The sequence below is a fragment of the Emys orbicularis genome, chromosome 2, assembly GCF_028017835.1.
Source record: "Emys orbicularis isolate rEmyOrb1 chromosome 2, rEmyOrb1.hap1, whole genome shotgun sequence".
Classification (NCBI taxonomy): domain Eukaryota; kingdom Metazoa; phylum Chordata; order Testudines; family Emydidae; genus Emys; species Emys orbicularis.
The window spans coordinates 259,405,924-259,429,876 of NC_088684.1; the positions used below are offsets into that span (position 1 = coordinate 259,405,924).

General features: G+C 42.0%; 1 protein-coding gene across 1 annotated transcript in view; it reads right to left on the reverse strand.

Moving 5' to 3' along the window:
- Positions 1-2,833: 2,833 nt before the first annotated feature.
- The window catches only part of NSUN6 (NOP2/Sun RNA methyltransferase 6), a 45,924-nt gene continuing 24,804 nt past the window's right edge, over positions 2,834-23,953 (reverse strand). Inside the window, exons 8-12 of the mRNA XM_065397731.1 lie at positions 17,847-17,966; positions 9,915-10,059; positions 7,766-7,914; positions 5,543-5,668; positions 2,834-3,071 (exon numbers count right to left, since the gene is read on the reverse strand). Of these exons, the coding sequence (XP_065253803.1) occupies positions 2,859-3,071; positions 5,543-5,668; positions 7,766-7,914; positions 9,915-10,059; positions 17,847-17,966 (753 nt within the window). The 3' untranslated portion in view covers positions 2,834-2,858. The remainder of the gene's footprint in view (positions 3,072-5,542; positions 5,669-7,765; positions 7,915-9,914; positions 10,060-17,846; positions 17,967-23,953) is intronic.

The following is a 23,953-nucleotide window of genomic DNA, read 5'->3' on the forward strand; positions in this document are numbered from 1 at the left end:
CTTAGGGCTAATCAAAGCATTGGTTCGGCTAGTTATGGTTAATCCTCGGGGTAGCCATTTAAGTAGAGAAGAGCTTTCAAACTGATTCCTTCCCCCTGTGAGGAATGGCTATCGCTTACAGATGATGTATGAGATGATAAACATATACTATAAACAACCTTAGCTAAAAGCAGAAGCTAAATTTAAGAACAAACCACAGTGACATTTGAGTAACAAAATTATATAGCTTGTACTGGGTTGTTTTAATTGCAAACCAAGCAGTAGCATCTCAAACTATTTTACTTTTACTGAAGGAAATACCATTCATGCTGTTCACTCAAATCACCTATAGTTTTACTTCAATTCTCAAACTTTATGTAAGTAATGGTTTTAAACAAAAGTTGTCAGTCAAAAACAAGGAAAAAACTCCCCCATCAATCCCTGAACATAGGTTGATTGAACTGCACCCACCTTTTTCATTCCTACACCCTGCCAGTTCCAACATTATTCCTTGTATTGGAAATGAGGAAGACTACATGACCCAGCAAGCCCTAACACTGTCTACGTACACCAAATAGCCGGAGGCATTCAGGATTAGTATACATTTTTGCAGGTTTATTAAAGTTAACTGTTCTCATTGCCATCTTTTTTAATTCCCTTCTCAATTCGGACCCGATGTCTCCTGATCAGCTAGCGTTTAAGCCACTTGCAAGGTGGATTGTGACGTTTTTTCAGACGGCACTAAGCACTGTCTCTAGCAGTTTGTGATATATTAACCACCACATTAATGTTTCAAAGGAGAGAGGAAGCAGCAAGTTACCATGATGTCATTGATGACTTGGAGTGGAGCGTATGCTTACAAAAGTTGCAGATAACACCAAGATAGGAAGACGTTGCAGGCACTTTGGGGGAAAGGATTAGAATTCAAAATTAGCTTGTAGAATTGGTCAGAAATCAAAGTACTTCACTTAAGGAAGAGAAAGAAAAAAAAGAGGACTTATTGGGTTGGTGGAAGTCCTGCTGAAAAGGAGTTGGGGGTTATAGTGGATCACAAACTGAATATGAGCCAACAATGTGGTGCAGTTGTGAAAAAGGATAATATTCTGGCGTGTATTAACATTAACGTATATGGAAGACATGGAAGATAACAGTCCTGCGCTACTCCATAGTAGTCAGCCTTCAGCTGGAGTCCTGTGTCCAATTGTGGGTGCCAAACTTTAGGAAAGACATGGATAAATTGGAGAAAGTCCAAACAAACAAGAGCAACCACAATAATAAAAGGTTTAGTGCACTGGTCCCCAAACGGAGGGGCACACGGAGGAACGTTCGGGTCAGGGAGAGCCTGGCAGGGCCCAGGTCAACCTCAACAGGCAAAGAGACAGTGCTACCCAGTCCTGCCTCAGCAACGGCTTCGCACCTGGCCGCCAGCCCCAGCCTTGACCCCTGGCCAGGGCTCCACTCCTAGCCCTGGCCCTAGCTACAGCCCCTTACCCCTGTGCACCCCAGGCGAGTTGCAGCCATGCTCCCGGTGCCAGGGGGGCAGGACAGGGGTAAGGTCATGACCCTGAAAAGTTTGAGGCCCACTGATTTAGAGAATCCGACCTGTGAGAAAAGATTTAAAAAAAACCCAGAGCCTGTTTAGTCTTGAAGACTGAGGGGGGAACCTGGTAACAGTCTTAAAATATGTGAAGGGTTGTTATAAAGAGGATGGTGTTCAATTGTTCTTGTACTTTCCATGAACATGGTGACGGAGTGGGACTAGGTAGATGGAACATTTTCCCTAATAGCTATAAAGCTAGTTAAATACTGGAACAGGCTTTCAAAGAATGTTATGGAGTCCCGTCATTGGAGTTTTTAAGAACAGATTGGACAAACACCTATCAGGGATGGTCAAGGTTTAATTGGTTCTGCCTCAGTGCAGGGACCTGCGCTTGATGACCGTGAGGTCCTTTCCAGCTCTATATTTCTATGATTCTGCCAGGTAGAGACAGGAATGTGATACTCCGTGCCATGAAAAAGCTGAGATTTTCACCATCCCAATGGCATAGATTATTAGACTGTAGCCCTCATGGTGCAAGTGATGATATTGGCCTTTAAAACTGCCCCTAGTCAATCAGTCCAGCAGTGCTGTTTCTGAACTGATCCAGGCTTACAAATGGTAAGTTTGACCTTGAAGCACTGTATCTTTCATTCCCTGAAGGGAGAGGGGCAGTACACATATGCTGCTGTAAAATACATGCTACAAAGCCTATTGTATTGTGGGTCTATAATATGAATAGAGAATCTCGCTTATAGTAAAATAAAGGAGATGAGATGTTATAATTATTAATTTATAAAACAGCTCTTTGTGAAATGCGACTATTTCACATCACTATTTATTTAATGATGCAGTAATTTCTAAATTCCCTATAGAAACTATCATTCTTTACAAAATTTGACTTTATATTTTTCAATGTATTTAATCTGGATTTTTTTGCATTTTATAAAATTTAAATTCCCACAGCAAAATCTGTTCTTATGCAATACTGTACACATTAAACCAACAAGTTAAAACAGAAAACAAGCAGTAATCTAAATGTGCAGTACTGTACACTAAGTCAACAAACAGTAATCTGAATTTACCTTTCCTTCCGCCACTGACCTACTATAAATACAAAAGCTAATGGAGACATAAAAATGAATCAACACTTCCTGCAACTGTGACTTTCTTGTTCCAAATCTGTGGCTCTGTCCCAGTAGAACAGCTGGGAGATTTTACTGCTTCTATAGCAACCATGTCATCAGCCTGTTGGCTTGACAACAATGCATGAAAAGAAACAGTTAAGAATGGTCCAACTGTTAACTCAAAAGGTGCTTTTTCAGGTTGTGTTGCTAAATGTCTATTTGCTGTTTAATTTAATAAATTTTGCAATAAAAAATCCTATACAGTCTTTATTTGCCAGCAAGATCAGGTCTTCTTCCCTGGAATCCTGCAAAGAGTTAATATCCATTCCACGTGACGTCACACTGGATGGATCAAACCTCTGCAGCAGCTTCAGCTGATCAAGTGACAATCCAGCTCCCATCATGCCTTCTCCTCCAATACGTGGTTCCTTTTTTAAGTGAGAAAGTAAAGCAGTTTATTTACATTAGTCTGCAATTACTGTTGTTTTGATTAATTAAAAATACACATTAAAATATGAACTCAAGAAATCATGTATAGAAGGATGAAGTGTAACATACTGGTAGAATAATTTTAATTGAACATCTTTGGTATATTTATTATACAATTTCTATATGAGCCAAAACCAAGCTGATTCTAGCTGCTGGAGTTTGTTTTGTTGTACCCGTTTCATAAGGAAAAGGAAAGAGCATTTTAGCTCATGCTACTGGAGATCTATTTACAAGAAATCATAAAATGTCTATGGAAATATTGTGGGAATGCACCGTTTAATGTCACTCCCTAATCTGAAAAATTAGACCCAAAAGATCAGTACTTCATACACATAATACAGGTGGTGACCAAAAAAATCTATACACTATACAACAGGTACAAGGAGGTAGCATATTTAGTCTTAAAGTGGCAGAAATGTAATCCCAACTCTAGATCAGTTGGTAGCAGAATTAGATAAAACCGTTTGTCATTCAGCTGAAATATCAAGTATTTACACACAGTATGTGCCTGCTACATATATAGCTCCATGGGAAACGATAGTGAGTCAAAGTTGTTCAACTTCATGAGTGAAATCCCAACAATACTGAAGTCAATGGAAATTTGCCATTTACTTCAATGAGAATTTTGCTTTATAATTTATCAGGATTTTTTTTTTCTGCTAGTAAACAAAGCATTTCATTTTGGATATGGTAGGTGTAACCTGGAAACTCCCAGGAAGTGGATGGCAAAGACGACTGTATTCATATCAACAGGCAATAGAGGAAACATGGGCATATGATAATCTTCAGCACAAGCCCCAGCACTGTTAAATGTTGGATAGTGCATCTTTTATTTTCTTCTACTGCTAAACACAACCAGCCACTCTTATTGTCATACCCCTATCCCAAACTCTCTTTTTTTAAAAATTTCAATTAAAAGATGCACCAATTACTTGATCTAGGCACATTAACTAAGTGCACAATTACAATATTTACATGCTAAACCAAAAGTCAAATTGGCTTTTCCTCAACCATATAATACAGTAAAATTAACAATTAATCCCCTTAACACCCTGCCTAAGTGGAAGCCTAGGAGAACAGAACTATAGCTGGTCTGATGATCAAATCTCTCAAAGTACTAGTATAAACAGCGAGAGAGGGATCTTAGAATAGCTGCATTCAAAGATCACATTTATTTTCATACCCCTACTATCTGCAAATATTGGCTCTGAAATGAACTAGATATTGTAACAGAACTATTTCAGCTGACATGTCTATGATTCTGTGGATAGGTGTCATACACCTCTGGCAGAATGACAATGCCTTTGACTAATCGTGGTTTTCACCTGCGGCCCCTGTGACATCCTCAGGGCCATACAGGTAGTATTGGATGAAGCCCACATAACACACTGTGGGCCATATATGCGGCCCACAACGGTAATTAGGTTGAGAACCACTGCTGTGGAAGGGTGACTTGCATATACAGTATTAACAACCATCTTTGAATTCTTCCCTCCTACCCCACCCCACCAGCAGTTTTTTACGTTTTTTTCCATCCTTAACATGATTCTTATAGCTATTTCAATAGCATTAATTAAATTTATTTTGCCCTTCCTGTGAGGTACTGAAATAAAAGAACAACAAGTATAAATATGCATTAAGAACAAGAGCTACAAGGAAAATGCTAGCCTGTCTTGAACTATCTATGATCCCTTTCTGTTTTAATGACTGACTGGTGTACAGATACATGAAACCACTGCAATACACTGGTCGGGGTATGAATGTAAAGCCATTTAATCTCCCTTCAGTGAATTGCAATTAGATATGTGCTGATTCACTATGAAAATCACCATGTGTCCTATAGCCCTCAACCTCTCATGTTACCTAAGGTGAAATTGGCTAGTTGTTACAAAGCACATTGCTGCAGCAGCATACAGCATCTAGAATGCTAACAGAAGACCTCATGAAAGACCATTTTCCTTGGTCAACGTTGTGTTGTCGCTTACCGGTGACAAGACTTTCCTGTTCCTCAAATACTTTTACTTGCAAGTCCATTTCTATCTATGGATGTTACATACCAGGAGTTTCAGTATTTGCTACTTAGTGGATTTACATTTATTTTATTGTATTCTTCTGAGAAATATCTTACCACACAACAGAAAGGAGTACTTTAAGTGTCATGGCACAGCCATTATTGTAATGACACAGATCAAACAGATGTAAAAAAAAAAAAAAATCCACATGCTGTTCAGATCTTCAGCAACTAAAAATGCCTGCAATGAGCGAAATGTGTTTTATGAAATCACATACACCATTTCTTCATTGTTTCCAGAGTAGCATCCTACAGCAGAATTCTTCACCATATCGCTTAAAATTCCAGTGCTGATACTTGCATACTGAGTTGCATGTAGTAAATTGAAACTATTCCTACCTGTGACTGAAGCTGGAGGCAGGGAAAAGTTTCCAGGGCCCAGGCGACCTGCTCCTCATTTTCAGACAGTGTAATTGTACATGTACTATACACCAAAGTGCCCCCTGGCTTCAGCAATTTCACTGCCTACAAAGAGATTGTGGTTCAGCTTGTATGGTATAAACATCTTAAATGCAGAATTATTTTGAATACTATAGTAGTATATTAAGTTTTCTTAACGGTTAATTATGATTTGCATATTTATCTGGAACCATTATGGTACAGTAGGTAAATGTAACACATATTTAGGCCAGAATCTTTCTGTCTAAGACTCAGGCATACTGCTAATTGTATAGACATTTTGTCCCTTTCAAGGGATGCCATATAAGTTCTAACATTTCCAAGTTCACTTCTGGAAGAAGGATCAGTGTTTGTATTACAGAAGCCTACCAATTAGAAAGCCTTTCCTGCCCTTTTAGCATTAGAGCTTGTGCATCTTCCTGGGCTGAGGGAAGTGACCTCTCCCCTCAAGATCTATAAAACAGCTGGCTAGAAAGCTCTGTGTAACTCATCCAGATGTAGGTTAGATTTGTTTTCATCAGCTGAAGCCAAATGTGGACATAGAGTCCTATTACTTTACTTTAATTACACAAGTTCAAAGACACACTGAAGAATCTTTACATATCTACATATGTTTTAAGGCTGAAAGATTAATAGTACCTGATACCTGACACCATCTCCTTAGGAAAAGCAGAAGTCTTTTGAAAGAGAGGAAAACAACTGATCTTGTTTTATAAATATCTGAAGGGTTCTAGGCAAGGATTTAAATTTTCCTTCCTCTCTTTGACTCAGTCAGCTGTGAATATGGAAAAACTGAGCTGAACACAACTTCTTTTCTTTTGCCATCTTGTTCTGAGCAAGACAATATGCAATGGAGGGATCTAAAAGAAGAGGTGTCTTGGAAGTAGGAACCAGAGCACCAAGACTTCCTAGTATTCAGTTGGTTCTGCTGATGGTCTACCCAAGAGATGAACATCCCTCACGTGTAAACTAGTGTAAGATAAGGATACAAAAATGGGAAATCCCCAAACCAATTTGATGATACAGGAAACAGTACAGTTCTCTTCAACTTAAGAAGAGATGGGTGGGTAAATCCATTGCAGTAGGGGGAATATCAACTGGAGCTTGAAATTTTTATCAGTGAGGTGTACTTGTCTACCAGAGGGTGAGCTGGCCTTTTAGGGGCAAGTCTGGGCCAAACACATTCCTACTCCAATCCCACCCCTTTTAGGTCAGGTATTCTGGGAACGATGGCTAGAAGCAAAGCCTGCTGGAAAACAGGGCAGGATATATAGGCAGAAAGATTATTCCTGGTCTCTCTCTCTCTCATTTGGGAAATGCAAGACCTACTATAGGTCTCTCTATGATAAGGAGGGAGCTGGAGAAGTGCACCAGCTTACTGGTGGGGCTCACCCAGGATGAGGGAAGGCCTGGTGTGGGTCTCTCTCTGGTGGGGAGGAGCTGGAAGGAACAGAAGCTTGTCAAGGAGGGCTCTCCAGGGGCTGTACCAAGCTTGGTGATGATTCCCTGCTGAGAGGGAGCTAGCAAATGAGCCCAAATGGAGCAATGTGAGTCAAGAAGCCTGTGACAGGACCTGAAAGGAGTCTTACAGACTATGCAGAAGACTCCTGGGGAGAGGTGAAAGAAAGTGTAAGACAAGTCCTGGGGCAACAAAGCAGCAGCATAGTCTTGAGACCTAGTTATTTAGAGGCCTAGGCTTGGCTTACACAGAAGATGAGAGGAAAGCCTCTGCACTTTCATTCTCTGATCAAGAAGAATGACCAGGGAAGACCCTGGAGAAAAGCAATGTCTAGCTCAGGCTGAGTCCTGCACTAAGAGCTGGGGGAAGGCAAAGGTCCATCAGCAGTGCCAGTGACCAGGACTCAAAGCCTGTGACCCAGGGAGCAGCAAAGAACTGGTGTAGACCCTACAATCAAAGGGAAGGAGTCAGCCCAGGAACAGGGAAGCATTATTTTATAGAAGCCCTTCATTTCAGACTTTTATTTGCTCTGGATGGAAGACTTTTGTTCCTCTGGACAATACACCATACCATCCAAGTACCAGAGAGCCAGGAGAAACTGAGGGACGACTGCGTTCAGATGAGGTAAGCTGCACCCATGTAATCCTTAACTGTAAAACTATTTATGTGCAGTTTTCTTTAGCTGCTTAATGAGTCATACATACCATGCTGAAAAGCTTGCGTTGCAATGGCTGATAAGACGTCACTTCTTTTAGAGTCCAGAAATAGGCCATATTTGGTCTCTGTCCCATCCCACTACAAGGAACATCAAGAAGAATTCGATCAAATGACTCTGCTGAGAATGGAGGGCCTTCTGCAAAAGGCAATTGACATTTTTAAAAACTGCAGCAAAACCAGTTAGTTATACATTACACACAGCCTTTGTTTCTCTTCTTGAGCCTTCACCTGTAGATACAAATGCTCCCCAAGTTACACAAGACCCGACTTACGCAAATTCGCACTTACGGAAAAAGTTCCATAAGCCAGAAATAGGATTTTTGAGTTGCGGAAATTTTTGCGTAACATACGGATATACGTTTCTGACTTACGCAAAATTCAAGTTACACAAGGCTTTCCGGAATGGAACGATTGCATAAGTCGGGGGGCATCTGTAATGACAAGCTGTCACTGAATGCCTGACATGAAGTGTTTGAGGGTTTGTGCTCTATATACTGTGTCTGCAAAAGTGACCTGATCTACAGGTGAGGAGCAGCACAGCTAGTAATGACTGTGTAGATTTCATTTCTGAGAAGAAAGCATTTTACTTATGACTATCTTTACAACACTGTGAACTTAAACAACTTGAGATCAATCTAGGCTTAGCATTTCTCAACCCTAATTTTTAATGTACTGAAAGTACAATATTAAAAAAAAGTGCCAATGAAAACAGGACTTGGGTGGTAAGCTCTGGAACGTGACATAAGGTGGCTCCAAAAATTACAATAAGAACTATTCAGAGTTGCTTGTGTGGAGGAAGGGAATTTGTAGTTATCCTGAATCTGTCCCTTCTCCTGAATCCTGCTGGGCTGTACAACCCAGAAGTTCTTACAATACCAAGAATAGGGTGACTCCTCAGTTCAGGATCTCAGAGGCAAGAGAAACTGGTTCCCCACATACATCTGGAAGTAGACAGCGAGGGAGAAAGTTGTATCTACTCATGCCTACCAAAAATTCAATTTAGATCACAAGTGAAAATGAATTGGTGGCTTCATCCTACAGCTACCCAGCAATATGCCAGCACTCCCCAAACAACTATATTTTGCAACTATCTGGCATGACTAGCAGCTGTTGCCCAAGAGAGACTGTGGACTAGAATACAGAGCATTTTGCGAGACTTAAGTGCAGAGATGTATAGTAAAGCCTGAATAGATTTTACCTGTACTATGCCTGGCTCTTTCCACTGCTGCTGCTTCCTCACCTGCATAAGCACTAAATACCACCTATTATAAAATACATATATATTTGTTGAAAAAAATTACGAAAACGCTACATTTGACCTTGGAAATCAATCTGACTGTAAGCTATGGGGCATTAACAAGGACTGCCCCACATGTGGAAAGTGCATGAATTATGCAACCAAACTCTTAGTTTTGCTAGCTACTGACCTTGCTGAACTAGCAGGGAAAGGCCATTAACAGTTCCTTTTGGAAAAGATACAGTTTAGTTTGCATAGCAAATGAAAAAGAATCAAAGACAAAATATACCGTTTAAAAATTTCCATCCTGGGAACATAACCAGAGTCATCAATACAGCTCCTCAGAAAAGCAAATGAAATGAACCTAAAATAAAAGTAATGCTCTATGCGTCTATAGCACCTCCCATCTGTCTCTGTTAAATAGCTATACAAACATTAACAAACTAAGCTTCACAGTACTCCTGGGGGTTAAATATTAATATCCCCATTCTACAGATGGGAATTCAGAGGCACACAGAAGCTAGCAGATCTGCCAAAGTCACTTATGTGACAGAACTAACAAAACCCCCAAAATTCAGAGTGTGGGCTTAAACACTATCCTGAAGAAAGGCTTACCAGGCAGTCTCTCTGATATTATCTGGAGAAGGAATGAATGCCTCCTTAAGCACATTAGGCTGCAATAAGGACAGACACTTAAGAATTTTGCATGTGCAATGCTGAGAAACTAATAATTGCAGAAGAGTAGAAAGTAAAATATCCACAGTGTTGAAGCACCCTGGGTATATGCCAATGTTTCAAGGACTTTGAATATTGTGGCAGGTTTAACAGCACTAGCAAAAATATGATTATCATTTTCTTCTAAAAGACAGTATCAAAATTCGTAAAATCATTTACTTTACCTTGTCCATCTTCTTTCTTCCCAATGGCAAGTGCCTTAGTTCCATCACAGCAAAATGCTTTAATACAATTCAGCTGCAACAATGCTGCATTCTGCTTGATTTTTTTGACTTTGTTAGCTATCTTGTCCATGGCTATCACTTCACCCTGAAAAAGTGAAGTGTGCACCAAGGTAGTGGTTAAAATGATGAGTAGCTGCAGCAATACCTGTTACCTTTCATTTAAGCTCCAATTCATAACACACACATTTTTCTCTACTTTAAAAATAAATTCTGATACGAAAATGTTAATCTAAATTTTGTGGGGTTATTTAAATTGGAAGAAAAAATGTAATTAATACATTCATAAAATGTTTTCCTTTTTTCTGATCATCTCTACAACTGGTCAGAAAATTTTCATTGAATATTTGACTAAAAATTGGGCAGAAGGAAATCAGTAATGTTTTCATATTTATCAACCAGCTTTAATTAATATTTTAATGGACTCCCTCCCCAAAAGTGTCTACATTATCTGATGTACTAATGTAATACACTGATGTTATAATATTAGAGTAATGTCTCAAAACTACATCACAAGATTTCACTCAAACATTTTAGAAATATTATTTATTAAATGCAACATGAAAAATGATAAATGTAGGGGGGAAATGGACTTTACAAGCAGAAAAGCAAAGCAAAGCAGACAAATTAGAGGAGCCTTATTTTATACATGTTCAGGAAGTACATTAATTTATATAATTCCAATTCAACAACTGCATTCTCCTGAAGCTTTACTCCTGTGGTCTGAAGTTGGTAGAGTCTCTGGATGGAATTACAGTTACACATAATAAGAGGAACACTTTTTTCCTTATAAATCAAAAATATTTAATGTCTAAAAGTTGCAGATGCAGCACCAAATTATGAAAAATGTGTCTCATGCAAAAACTATAGATGGAAGTAAATCAATGGCAAAGGCACATTGCTATATAGAAGCTCTTCATCACCACACTGAAGCTCTTCATTTGTAAATTTCATGGCTCTACCTACTGAAGGCCTAATGCATGTTTGCAATTTTCCTATATTGAAGGGCTGGCCACTTCCCTAAGCACCACAATGATTATTTCAAGCAGACTGTCACATACAGCAAATTGTATGGCTTTTTAAAGTACACACAACTAACCATTGCAAAGTCCTACTGTGAATGCACGGATAACTACTGAAGTGCATTCTGTTGCAAACTGTAAGATCTCTCTAACTCACCTCACATTTTATACATTCCAGTCAAAAATGACAATTCAGCTAATAAATGTTACATTTTCTTGAAATTACTAAAATAGACACACCCCCCCCCCCCCAATGTAAAAGAACAATCTCATAGCCCTTTCCTTCAGACTGAACATGCCTTGGTATGGGCAAGTCCTTACACCTCTCTCCCTATACTTTTTTTGGAAGGACATAGTGCTTGTGTGTGTTTTCTCCTTTGTCTTCCTCCAACTGTTAAATTTCATGCATCCCTTTCACGTGTAATAGACTTTCTCCTTTTGTCAAACATACAACTTTCACTAAGCCTTCCAATATTAAGCACTCACAATGCCTCCACGGCCTGTTGCAGCTGATCCATTTTCCCACATCAATTACTAACCTTTTGTAATTGCTGTTCTTTAAGATGTGTTGCACACGTCAATTCCACTTTTGGCGTGCATGCACCCCGTGCACAGTCACTGGAAATTTTTCCCTTAGTGGTACCTGTTTGGGCAGCTTGAGCACCCTCTGCTGCTGTGTGCCCCTGCGTGCCGGTAAAGGGCCCAACTACCCCCGAATGCCCTCAGTTCCTTCTTGCCAGACAACTCCAATGCAGAGGGGTAAGTTAGTTGACTGGGTAATATGAAAATTAAATACCACTTTAGAGAGAAATCTCAGATAAGAGCACAAGTACACCTTTATCCTTAAAAAAGCTTGTATAAGGTGATTCAGATGTCAGAGCATGCATTTCGACCACCCTCCTGGCTGAAGCAATAGCTATCAGGAAAGCCACTTTTAGAGACAGGTATAGTAAGAAGCACATTGCTGAAGGGTCAAACAGTGGCCCTATGAGCTTTCACAAAACTAGGTTCAAGTCCTAGGAGGGACAGGTTCTCTTATTTGAGGGTACAACTTTTTCTGGCCCTTCACAAATCTGAATGTCATATCACCAAAAAATACAGAATGGTTATCCACATGAAGATGGAAAGCTGATATTGTTGCCAGCTGATAGAGCTCTGAGCTACCAAAGCTGCTTACATTCATAATGGAGGCATTTCTCTATTTGGTCTCGTCAATCTGGGGTCTCGTCAAAGCAGTCCTCTATCCAGCATGTCCTGGACTATCTATTGCACCTAAAACAGCAGGGGTTAGCAATTTCTTAAAGTAACTTTTCTCCTCCTCCTCCTTCTTTTCCATCTTCTCCTTGGAGATGCAGACATGTCTTCCAAGCAGATGACTAGGCCCTCGAGCTCCTGCTGGGAAGCAGGGCTTGGGGCTTACCCTGCTCTGGCGCTCCAGCCGGGGAGCAGGGTCGGGGGCCGCTCTGCACAGCTCCCGGAAGCAACGGCATCTCCCCTCTCCGGCTCCTACGCGTAGGGGCAGCCAGGGGGCTCCGCTCCACATGCTGCCCACATCCCAAGTGCCACGCCCGCAGCTCCCATTGGCTGCACCTCTGCGTAGGAACCAGAGGGGGGACATGCCGCTGCTTCCAGGAGCCGCCTGAGGTAAGCACTGCCTGGAGCCTGCATCTCTGAGCCACCCCCCTGCCCTGATCCCCCTCACACCCTCCGAACCCCTCGGTCCCAGCCCAGAGCATCCTTCTACACCCCAAACCCCTCATCCCCAGCCCCACCACAGAGCCCGCACCCCCAGCCTGAGCCCTCACTCCCCCCTGCACTCCTCCCTCCCTGCCCCAGCCCGGAGCTTCCTCCCGTACTCTGAACTCCTCATTTCTGGCCCCATCCTGGAGCCCACACCCCCAGCCAGAGCCCTCACCCCCTCCTGCACTCCAACCCCAATTTCGTGAGCATTCATAGCCCGCCATACAATTTTCATACCCAGATGTGGCCCTCGGGCCAAAAAGTTTGCCCATCCCTGGTCCCTCTGGTTATCCCTCTGGTGTGAAAAAGTAGCAAAAGGAACAATAGAAATGTTCCCTTTGGCAAATGCAGCAGATCCTGCTGGCAGTATTTCGGTCAACATTGTTTGTGAGCATTTGGAAAGTCTGGAAGAAAATGTTATTTAATATTTTCCTTCAATTAATATAGAAGATTTCGACTGGTTTATTTTGAGCACAGTTGATACACAAGGTATGGTAGCCCAGGGCCTGGTATGGAGTGGGAGAACTGTGGAATTCCACCTGAAGACAGGGGAAGGCAAGAAGCCTGACACGACTGGGTCAAAGATCCTTGAAGTTCCTCTGCAATGCAAAGCGCTGAGAATGTGGCAATAATGGGTCAAGGTCAGCTTGCCAAATTAAAATGGTTCACACTTTGAAAATAAAGGTTGATGACACGCTATTGGACTCTTTCTGGTTGAAGTGGGAGGCGAATATCCTGTAATCTCTGACCATGCTATCTCCATTCTGCTGCCCTTTTCAACAACATACCTGTGCGAGTTAAGTTTTTCAAGCCTGACTTACACATCAAGAACAAACAGAGAGTGTCTGAGGTCCGTGGAACAAGAGTTCAGGGTGGCACTGTCAACATTTGCTCCCAGGATTAAATGAGTCTGTGCACCAAGACAAGCTCAGCTGTCTCATTAAAAGTTTTTTTTGTTATTTTTATTTTTTTATATAATTTGTGGTCACTCATCACAGACTGTGAATCTCAGCATGCATCACTGCTCTATTCATTGAATTCAGGGCAGCATTTTGGAGTTCCATTCCACATCAGATAGTGCTAGGCTTGGATCTCTGACCTGGAGTTAGGCATTTGATGATGCTCACTTCCAAAGCCATACAAAAAAAGAAGTGCCTCAAAGATGAAAAGGTAATACCATAAATCTTGATATATAATATTGTTAGTTGAGGTTTCTTGAATGGTACAACTTTTGTATTATTTGTTGTTCATCATATAATAAAACAATTTTTTTATTTGGCATCTTGTTGGTGTGAATGTGTGAGTCAACTGAAAATACTTGTCACAGTCTGTACAAGATAGTTATTGATGTTAGACTGTAACATAATTAACAGTATTGTACAGACTGTGAATGCCAAGGGTGGTAAACAGCTTAAACTGAGACAATAAGAGGTAGAGTTCATTTGGAGACAATATGGTGGTGTGCCTCAAAATAATTAAAGGTGTGCCACAGCAGAGAAAAGATTGCAAACCACTTATCTAGAAAACTATCTACAATTAATTTACAATGAACACAAATATTAAGAGCACTTGCTAAGGCAAGCCAAGAGATTCCAACGACCCTCACGAGAGGAAGAAGGAACTGAGGGAGCTATCGGGCAGTTGGGCCCTTTATACCAGTGCACAGTGGTGCGCTGCAGCAGAGGGTGCTCAAGTCGCCCAAAAGGAAAAATGTTCAATGACTTTGCACGGGATGCACACATACCAAAAGGGGAATGCACATGTGCAATCACTCAAAGAACAATGAGTGTGCTTTAATACAGTATCGTTTCAAACTGCATTATACATTAAAGCTCACCAGGGAATCTTTAGTGCATGCCAGCAGGGTCTACACAGATCAATTAATGCACAACACATTAGTACGCTGTAGAAATCACACCCCTCTACTCAGCATTACTGATCTGTGTAGACGAGCCATTAGATACAAGTAGCCATTTCCAGTGTCTATTGGATAAACAGTGATTTATTGATTTATTTATTTGCATTGGGGTGTTTTTACAGTGTTAATCTATTAAAATCAGAAGCCCTATTTATATTGTATTTTACTTGTCTCCTAGACTGAAAAACTCCTTAGGGCAAGGACTTTGTCTTTCTGTGTTTTGTAAAAAGTTGTGGAGTCTTATGGCACTTTAGAAATAACTCATTATGCTTCCCATACATCCTCAGCTTCAAGGTTCTTGTACATTCCTCAACACTGCCCTACACATTACACTGCTCTATAGCCAAAATGCTTCTGAAATAAATGTAGTCAAACGTTACTAATTCTGGGTCACTGAGAACGAAAATGATGCTTAAAATTGTTGATTGGCTCTAGTTTTCAAGATATGCTATTGGGTCAGTATATACGACCCTTGACTTGGGAATGGCGGAGGATAAGTGAGTTATAAAGGGAAGGGATCTCAATTTAAAGCAGAAATGACTAAAATACATCTTTGACTGGCTCTATGAATAAATCTATGACTGGGTTTGGACAGTACTTGCTTTTTAGGAAAAACAATGAATGATGCAATCTGAAGCTGGTATTGCATCATACATGATACGAATTGCATCATGTTATTCCTAGAAGTCATGGATGATGCAATCATAACAAAGCTTACATCACTCTGCTGAACAAATTGCCCTATATCAGCTCTAGAAATCATACAGTGTCGTGCTCTCTTATTTGTCAGTGTTTGATTTTGTAAAGGGACACATTTCTGTTTAGCCAAAGTAAGCAGAGATGCCTCGTACTTGTGTGAACAGTGCAGATAACTTCTGCTATGTTTGTGGTGAAGTGACTTTTGCATCACAAAAGCGCAGTATAACCACTATGGTTAAGAAAGCCTATCACCTTTATTTTGGCTGCAAAATTGGAGATCAGGACAAGAGGTGGGCCCCACACATATGCTGCAACACTTGTGCAACAAATCTTCGCCAGTGGTTGAACAGGAAAAGGAAATCTATGCCTTTTGCAGTGCCAATGATTTGGAGAGAGCCAACAGATCATACCAGCAATTGTTACTTCTGTATGGTGCCTCCAGTTGGGAAAGGTGTGTCAAAGAAGAAAAAGTGGACTGTGCATTATCCAAACTTTCCATCAGCTATACGCCCAGTACCCCACGGAGAAGGACTGCCGGTTCCTGATGCACCAGAATCATTCTCACTTGAGTCAGACGAGGAAGAGGAAGAGGATGAAACTTCTGGTCCTGAACCATCAATGTCACAGGACCCACATTTTCTCCCATCCTCCTCCTCTGAACCACACCTCATAACACAAGGTGAACTGAATGACCTTGTCAGGGATTTGGAACTACCCAAGAGTAAGGCAGAGTGTTGGGCTCCAGACTACAGCAGTGGAATCTCCTGGCAGGTGATGTTAGGGTTTCCATGTTCCGTGACCGTCAAAAGGATCTTGTCCCATTCTTCTTCATGGAAGGTGATCTTGTAGCCTGCAACAACATCGATGGTGTGATGGCAGCCCTCAACATCGTTCACGATCCAGATGAGTGGAGACTGTTCATTGATTCATCGAAGACGAGTCTTAAAGCTGTTTTACTGCATAATGGCAATGTTTTGCCATCAATTCCAGTTGGTCATGCAGTCCATATGAAGGAAACCTATGACAACATGAAACAACTTTTGAGGTGCATAAACTATGACCAACATCAGTGGCAGCTTTGTGGGGATTTGAAGGTTGTTGCTCTCTTGCTTGGTCTGCAGACTGGATACACAAAGTACTGCTGTTTTCTCTGCCAATGGGATAGTTGTGCAAGAGATTCCCACTACATCAAGAAAGATTGGCCACTCCGACAGTCATTGGAGCCTGGGAGGAAAAGTGTTCAGCATCCACCACTTGTTGAATCAAGGAAGATTTTGTTACCAACCTCACACATCAAGCTGGGTCTGATGAAGAACTTTGTCAACGCCATTGACAAAACACAAGCAGCTTTCAAGTACCTCCGTGGAAAATTTCCAAGGTTAAGTGAAGCTAAGATAAAGGAAGGTGTCTTTGTTGGTCCTCAGATTCGTGAACTTCTTCGAGATGATGCATTTGACCATGCACTGCGTGGCAAGGAAAAGACGGCATGGAAAGCCTTCCAGTTAGTGGCAATAAATTTTCTCAGAAACAACAAGGCAGACAACTACAGGTTGTTGGTGGAAAACCTCCTCAAGGCATACAAAAGCCTTGGTTGCAACATGTCACTAAAGATACATTTTTTTGCACTCTCATCTAGATTTTTTTCCACCGAACTGCGGAGCAGTGAGCAATGAGCACGGCGAGCGATTTCACCAGGACATTGCAACAATGGAGAAACGCTATCAGGGCAAATGGAGCCCATCAATGCTTGCAGACTATTGCTGGACAGTGACAAGAGATGCTCCATTTAATGAATACAAGAGACAAGCCAAGAAGCGCCGAGTAGACACTGAATAGGACTAAACTATGTACAGAATAGTTTTTTGCCTTTTGTTTCATAATAAATTTTATTTATATAACCCTTTTGCTGATTTTTAAAGTGTTACATAAACAGGACAGGTGAAATATTATCATGTAAAGCAACCATAAACACATGAAAAGACCTAGGTTTACAATTTATGATTAAAACTCTACTATCTACACAATATACAGAGACGTAAAATGTAAAAACTTAAATATCTTAGAAAGAGTAGCCAATCAGTTGTTTTAATTGTCATATTTGAATTCAGCACATCAAAATACATAATAAATAGCACATTTTATCTCTGAAGCAGACGACTTCTCAAAAATTGTAGACCAGTGTTATTAATGCTTCTGCTAAACAAAGATTAGAACACTTTTTAAAAAAACTTTGGTCACAAATGTCCACTAAAACCAGATCAGTCAGTTTGAGGCAAATAAGGTTCTATTTGTAATAAGTGACTATGTGAAAAGACAGACCTGTATTTATTTCAATAATTCTGACATGCTGCAAAGTAAGCAGCATATTCAAATATTAATGGTTTTCTATTTTGTGTTATCGTTGGATATCAATAGATAAGCGAAGTGAGACATGCTAATGAAATGCAGGTCAAACCTTCCTTACTGAGATAAAAAATGCTCAATGACTTTTCTTACCTGGTCATGCATTAATATTGCAAGATGGGTTGTTTTTCCCCCAGGTGCAGCACACATGTCCAGAATTCTCTCTCCTGGCTGAGGGTTTAAAACATGGCTTACAACTGCAGAGGGCAAGTTCTATCATTAAAACAAAAAGGTTGAATTAGTGCTTTAAAACAGTCTTGTTTCAGGGATGACAAATGTAGGGAATATATACTGAAAACCATCTCATCAAGCAGTGAAGGCACTTATATTTTTGTTGCTCTCTCCATTACAGAGCTTAAATCATTTCAATTTAAATACTTCATATTAAGTGTATATCTTTCACTTGCACTTTACATCTCTGGTTGCTTTTCTCCTAAACTTAAACATTAACAATTGAGGCGCTGGGCATTTCCTGGGGATTCATGACTGACTAAGGCATCTATAAAGCTAAATAAAACAGGATGATACTGTGACTGACGTGGAGCTGCCCTGTAATACCATGTTGACCTGGTCATTAGGAGGTTTACTGTATGAATTTGTTTGTTTAGCTTAATGAAGGGCTGTAAAGAAAGCAACTAGGAAGCAGAATAATGGCTCAAAATAAATCATCCCATAGCAAACAATTGAGGGTTGGTATGGGACAATGGCAGAGTCCTTAGCTCTGGAGTCTGCCTCAATCTCCTGTAGAGCCTACTGATCTGATTTGAGAAGCAGGGCTGAAGCCCAGGATCTGACAGAAACAAAGGACTGGATAAAAAGTGCCTTGGACTATGTCTACACTACAGCTTATGTGGGCATAATTTATGTTGCTCAAGGGGTGTAAATAAACCACCCCCCTGAACAACATAAGTTACACTGACATAAGCGCCGGAGTAAACCGTGGACCGCAGAGGTGGTTTTATTATGCCGACAGGAGAGCTCTCTCCCATCAGCATAGAGCGTCTTCACCAGAAGTGCTGTAGTGGCACAGTTGCATCAGTGCAGCTGCAGCGCTGCATGTGTAGAAAACTCCCTCTCTCTAGTGGGGAGGCTAATTGAGGAGCTGTTCAGCCACCCAGCTGACACCCAGCACCCACTGGAGTGCCTGAAGAAGTTAGATCTGCCTAGGCCACCCTCAGGAATGGCAAGCCTATAGACAAGATAGATTTGTGTGTATACTGTTTGTTTTAAAATCCCTTTTCTCTAAAAGCTTTGTTCCGACTGGTAAAATAAACAATCCTTTGGGTTTAAGGTGGCTCTCTGGTCACTATATACACCACTGATCACAAGGGAAGAACCAGAGTCAGAGCTTCTGAACAAGCACAGTTGATACACAAGGTATGGTAGCCCAGGGCCTGGTATGGAGTGGGAGAACTGTGGAATTCCACCTGAAGACAGGGGAAGGCAAGAAGCCTGACACGAGGGGGCATGCTGAGAGAGACCAGGAAGGCGACAGAGATGCAGATTGTTTTGGTAGAGACAAGGTGTTTGTAGATTAGCTAATCACATTCCTTAATCTGAATACTAACGGAAATTTAATTTTTTACAAATGTAAACTACAGCTCCAAAGCTAGAGCTCCAATGCTAACATATTAGATCTCAAACACATGATTTAAGGCACTTGCAAGCAAGCTTTGCACTGTATTAACAGAGCACATGTACTGGGGAGAAGAGAGGGTTACTCACCTTGTGCAGTAACTGAGGTTCTTCGAGATGTGTGTCCCGTGGGTGCTCCACTTTAGGTGATTGAGCACTCTGCACCTCTAGTCAGAGAATGTGCTCTCCCCGGCTTGCGCCTGTTGTGGCAGTTGATTAGCGCTGTGCAGCCACCCCTGCCCCTGCTCAGTTCCCTCTCTACCGCAGAGGACTAATTAGAACTCCAAAAGTAGAGGGGAGGGGGGTAGGGTAGAGGAGCAGCCACTGGAACACACATCTCAAAGAACCTCAGTTACTGCACAAGGTGAGTAACCCTCTCTTCTTCGAGTGATGTCCCTGTGGGTGCTCTACTTTAGGTGACTGTAGAGCAGTGCACCTCAGGTGGAAGGAGGGGATCGGAGTTAAATCTGAATGGACGATAGGACCGTGTGTCCCATCCGAGTGTCAGATGCATAGTGTTGTATGAATGTGTGGGGTGATGCCCAAGTACCTGCTTTGCATATGACATTAAAAGGCACGTCATTCAAGAAGGCTACTGATGTGGCTACTGCTCTTGTGGAGTGTGTTCTGACCTCTGAAGGGGGTTGTAGCCATGTTGACAGTAGCAGAGCTGGATGCAGTCCAAAATCCATTTGAAAAGTCTGCTTAGAAATGGGTTTGCCTTTGGAGCATTCCGTGGTGGAGAGGAACAGCTTAGGAGTTTTTCTGAACAGCTTGGTCTGTTCTAGATAAAAGACTAGTGCCCTTCTAACATCCAGAATGTGGAATGTCACCTCTTGCCTATCCTTATGAGGTTTAGGGAAGAATGTGGGAAGATGGATGGGTCGGTTGAAGTGAAATGAAGAAGAGACTTCAGGCAAGAATTTAGGGTGGGGTTTCAGAGTGACCTTATTCTTAAGAAAAATTGTATATGGTGGGTCTGCCATAAAGGCCCCTATTTCTCCAACACGCCTCACTGATGTGATGACTACTAGAAAGGCTACTTTCATGGAAAGATGTAGTAGTGAACACGTAGCCAGAGGTTCGAATGGGGTAGTCGTCAGAGATCAAAGCACTAAGGTGAGGTCCCACAGAGCAGTTGGGGCTCTAGGTTCTGGGTAGAGGTTACAAACGCCCTGCAGGATTCTTTTAGTAGTTGAGTGTGCAAAGATCAAAAAGTCATCCACCTTGTGGTGGAAGGTTGTAATTGCTGCCAGATGTACTTGTAATTAATTCATTGAGACTTGATTTCCTAAGGTAAAGTATGTAGTCCAAGACTATGGGCAGGGTAGAATTGGTGGCTTCCATTTGTTTGTTTAGGCACCACATGCGGAATCTCTTCATTTGTGGAGGTATGTCGAGCGTGTAATTGTCTGTCTGCTGTTTAGCAAGATGTCCTTAACTTCTTTGGAACAGATCATCTCCTCACCTTGGAACCACTGAGGAGCAAGACTCTCGGATGGACCATCTCCAGGTTTGCAGAGTTTGGTCTGCATCCTAAGAGAGGAGATTTGGAAAAAGTGGAAGGACTTACAGTGGGCATGCTGACATCTGTTGTAGGTATAGATACCAAGTTTGCCTGGGGATGCTGGAGCTAATCAGAATGACTTTGGCTTGATCAGATCTGATCTTGTGTGACTCTGGGCAGTAGTGGGATGGGAGGGAAGGCGTACAGGAGAGGTATGTCCCATTGGATGAAAAATGCATCTCCTCTGGATTTTGGTTCCAGACCCACTCTGGAGCAAAACGTTGGACATTTGCTGTTCCAGCTTGTGGCAAATAGGGAAACCCACATCTTTGAAATATGTTCTGGATCAGGGAGGTATTTATTTCCCACTCGTGGTCATGCGTGAACTTTCAGATTAGAGCGTCCACTGTGATGTTCTGAGATCCCGGTAGGTGGCTGATATGTTAATGTTGTGTCGGATGCACAATGTCCACAACTTTTTGGCCTCTGTGCATAGGGAGTACATTCTCGCTCCTCCCACATTGTCCGTGATGACCTGTATGGCTTTGTTTTCAACTAGAGGCATGAAGTGCGCACAAGCATTATGAACTGTTTGCAGTTCCAGAATGTTCATGTAGAGTGTTGATTCCGAAGGAGACCACCTGCCCTGTGCTGTGAGGCTGTCTAAATGGGCACCCCATCCCAGTATGGAGGCGTCAGTTGTAATGATCATTTCGGGGCGGGGGGCAGAGGTGTAGGAAGGGGACACCTGCGCACACGTTGTACAGGTGGGTCCACCACTGTAACAAGTCCTTAACCTTAATTGGCATGCTTAGGAGTTTGTTCAGTCTGTGTTTGTGTGGGATGTATACTGTCCTGAGCCAAGCTTGCAGGCAGCGCATGCATAGTCTGGCATGATTTATGACAGAGGTTCTCAAACTGGGGGTCGCGAGGTTATTACATGGGGGTTGCGATCTGTCAGCCTCCACCCGAAACCCTGCTTCGCCTCCACCATTTATAATAGTGTTAAATAAAAAAAAAAGTGTTTTTAATTTACAAGGGGGGTTGCACTTAGAGACTTGCCATGTGAAAGGGTCACCAATACAAAAGTTTGAAAACCACTGACTTACGACATATGTGGTCGCCGCCATGTGACCTAATAGACGAAGGCAGGTCCTAGCGGATACTTGTAGACTGTGTATCGTGGTATCGATCAAGTCTGTCAGGGCAACGACTCTCTGAGGTGACAGTGATGCTTTTGCCTCTATAGAGTTTAGAGCAACAGAGGGTCCTGTGGCACCTTTAAGACTAACAGAAGTATTGGGAGCATAAGCATCTGAAGAAGTGAGGTTCTTACCCACGAAAGCTTATGCTCCCAATACTTCTGTTAGTCTTAAAGGTGCCACAGGACCCTCTGTTGCTTTTTACAGATTCAGACTAACACGGCTACCCCTCTGATATAGAGTTTAGGTGGGCCCCAATAAAGTCCAGTTGTTGAACTGGTGTTAGCGTTGACTTTTGAAGGTTTATTTGTAGACTGAGATCTATGAAAAGTGACATTGTCTTTTGCATGGCTTCGACGGCGTCTTCTCGAGTGTGAGCCTTGATTATACAATAGTCTAAATATGGGTAGATCATGACCTCTTGCTTGCTCAGATGGGCCGCCACCACTGCTAGAATTTTGGAAAACACTCGAGGGGCCATGGAGAGACTAAAGGGTAGTACCGTGTATTGGAAGTGGTCCTGTCCCAATACAAATCGGAGGAATCGCCTGTGTGTTGGGTGCATGGTGATGTGAAAATATGCATCTTGCAGGTCGAGGGCTACAAACCAATCCCCTCATTCCACAGAAGGAAATATTATTCCTAAAGTCACCATCCTGAAATGTTGTGTTTTGATAAATTTGTTTAGTTTCCTGAGGTCGAGAATGGGTCTCCATTCCCCAGACTTCTTCTGTGTTAAAAAATAATGGGAATAGAAGTCTTTCCCGCTGTGTTGTACTGGCACTGGTTCTACCGTGCCTAGTTGCAGAAGGTGTTCTATTTCCTGCCTCAAGAGTGACTCGTGAGAGGGGTCCCCTGAAGAGGGGCGGGGAGGGGGGATGGAGAGGAACTGGATGGAATAGCTGGTCTTGATGATCTCTAGTACCCATTTGTCAGAAGTGATAAATACGCCAGAATGGATAGAATGGTACCAGATGGTCTGTAAACAGATGATTGGTGGAGTGTGGAGTTAGCAACAATAGTTGGGGGAGGGGAGGTCTGTCAATCCCACAACCAAATCTTCAAATTTGTTTTTTGGAGGTGGGTTGCTGTGATGTGGATGGCTGTGAAGAATTTGATCTTCGTTTGGGTGGTCTTTGCCTACATCTTTGAGGATCATACTGTTTCTGGTTCTGTGTGTACAGAGCCTAAAACGTTCTGACGTATAATACTTGCCCTGTTTGCATTTTGTTGCAGGTGTATAGATGCCTAGAGATCTAAGAGTGACTCTCAAGTCCTTTAAGGAGACTTGTCAATCTTGCTGGCACACAGCTTCGGACCTTCGAAAGGAAGGTCATCTGCTGCTGATTGCACCTCCCTTGGAAACCCCGACAGGTGCAGCTAGAAGGCCCGGCGCATTAAGATGGCAGTTGTGATTGTCCTCGCCAGTGTTAGCAGAATCCAGTGTTGCCTGAAGGGCTGTTCGACATAGAAGGTGGCCTTCAGAAATGAGCAATGTAAACTGCTCTCTCTTTTCCTCTGGTATAAGTTCAATAAAGTCTGCTAATTTTGAATATGTTGTATGGTCATATTTTGCCAAGAGAGCTTCATAATTGGCAATTCTAAACAGTAATGTTGCTGAAGAGTAGGCCTTGTGGCCAAGTAAATCCAGCCTTTTCCACTCCTTATGATGAGGTGTGGACCTGGAATAATGTTGCCTTATGAGGAGAGATTAATAAGACTGGGACTTTTCAGCTTGGATAAGAGATGACGAAGGGGGGTGTAGCGGGGTGGATACCCGCTCCTGCCCTGAGGGGTTTAAAAAGTGGCCTGGGAGGGCTTGAAAGCTGTAGCTCTAAAAGCTGGGCTAATTGGGG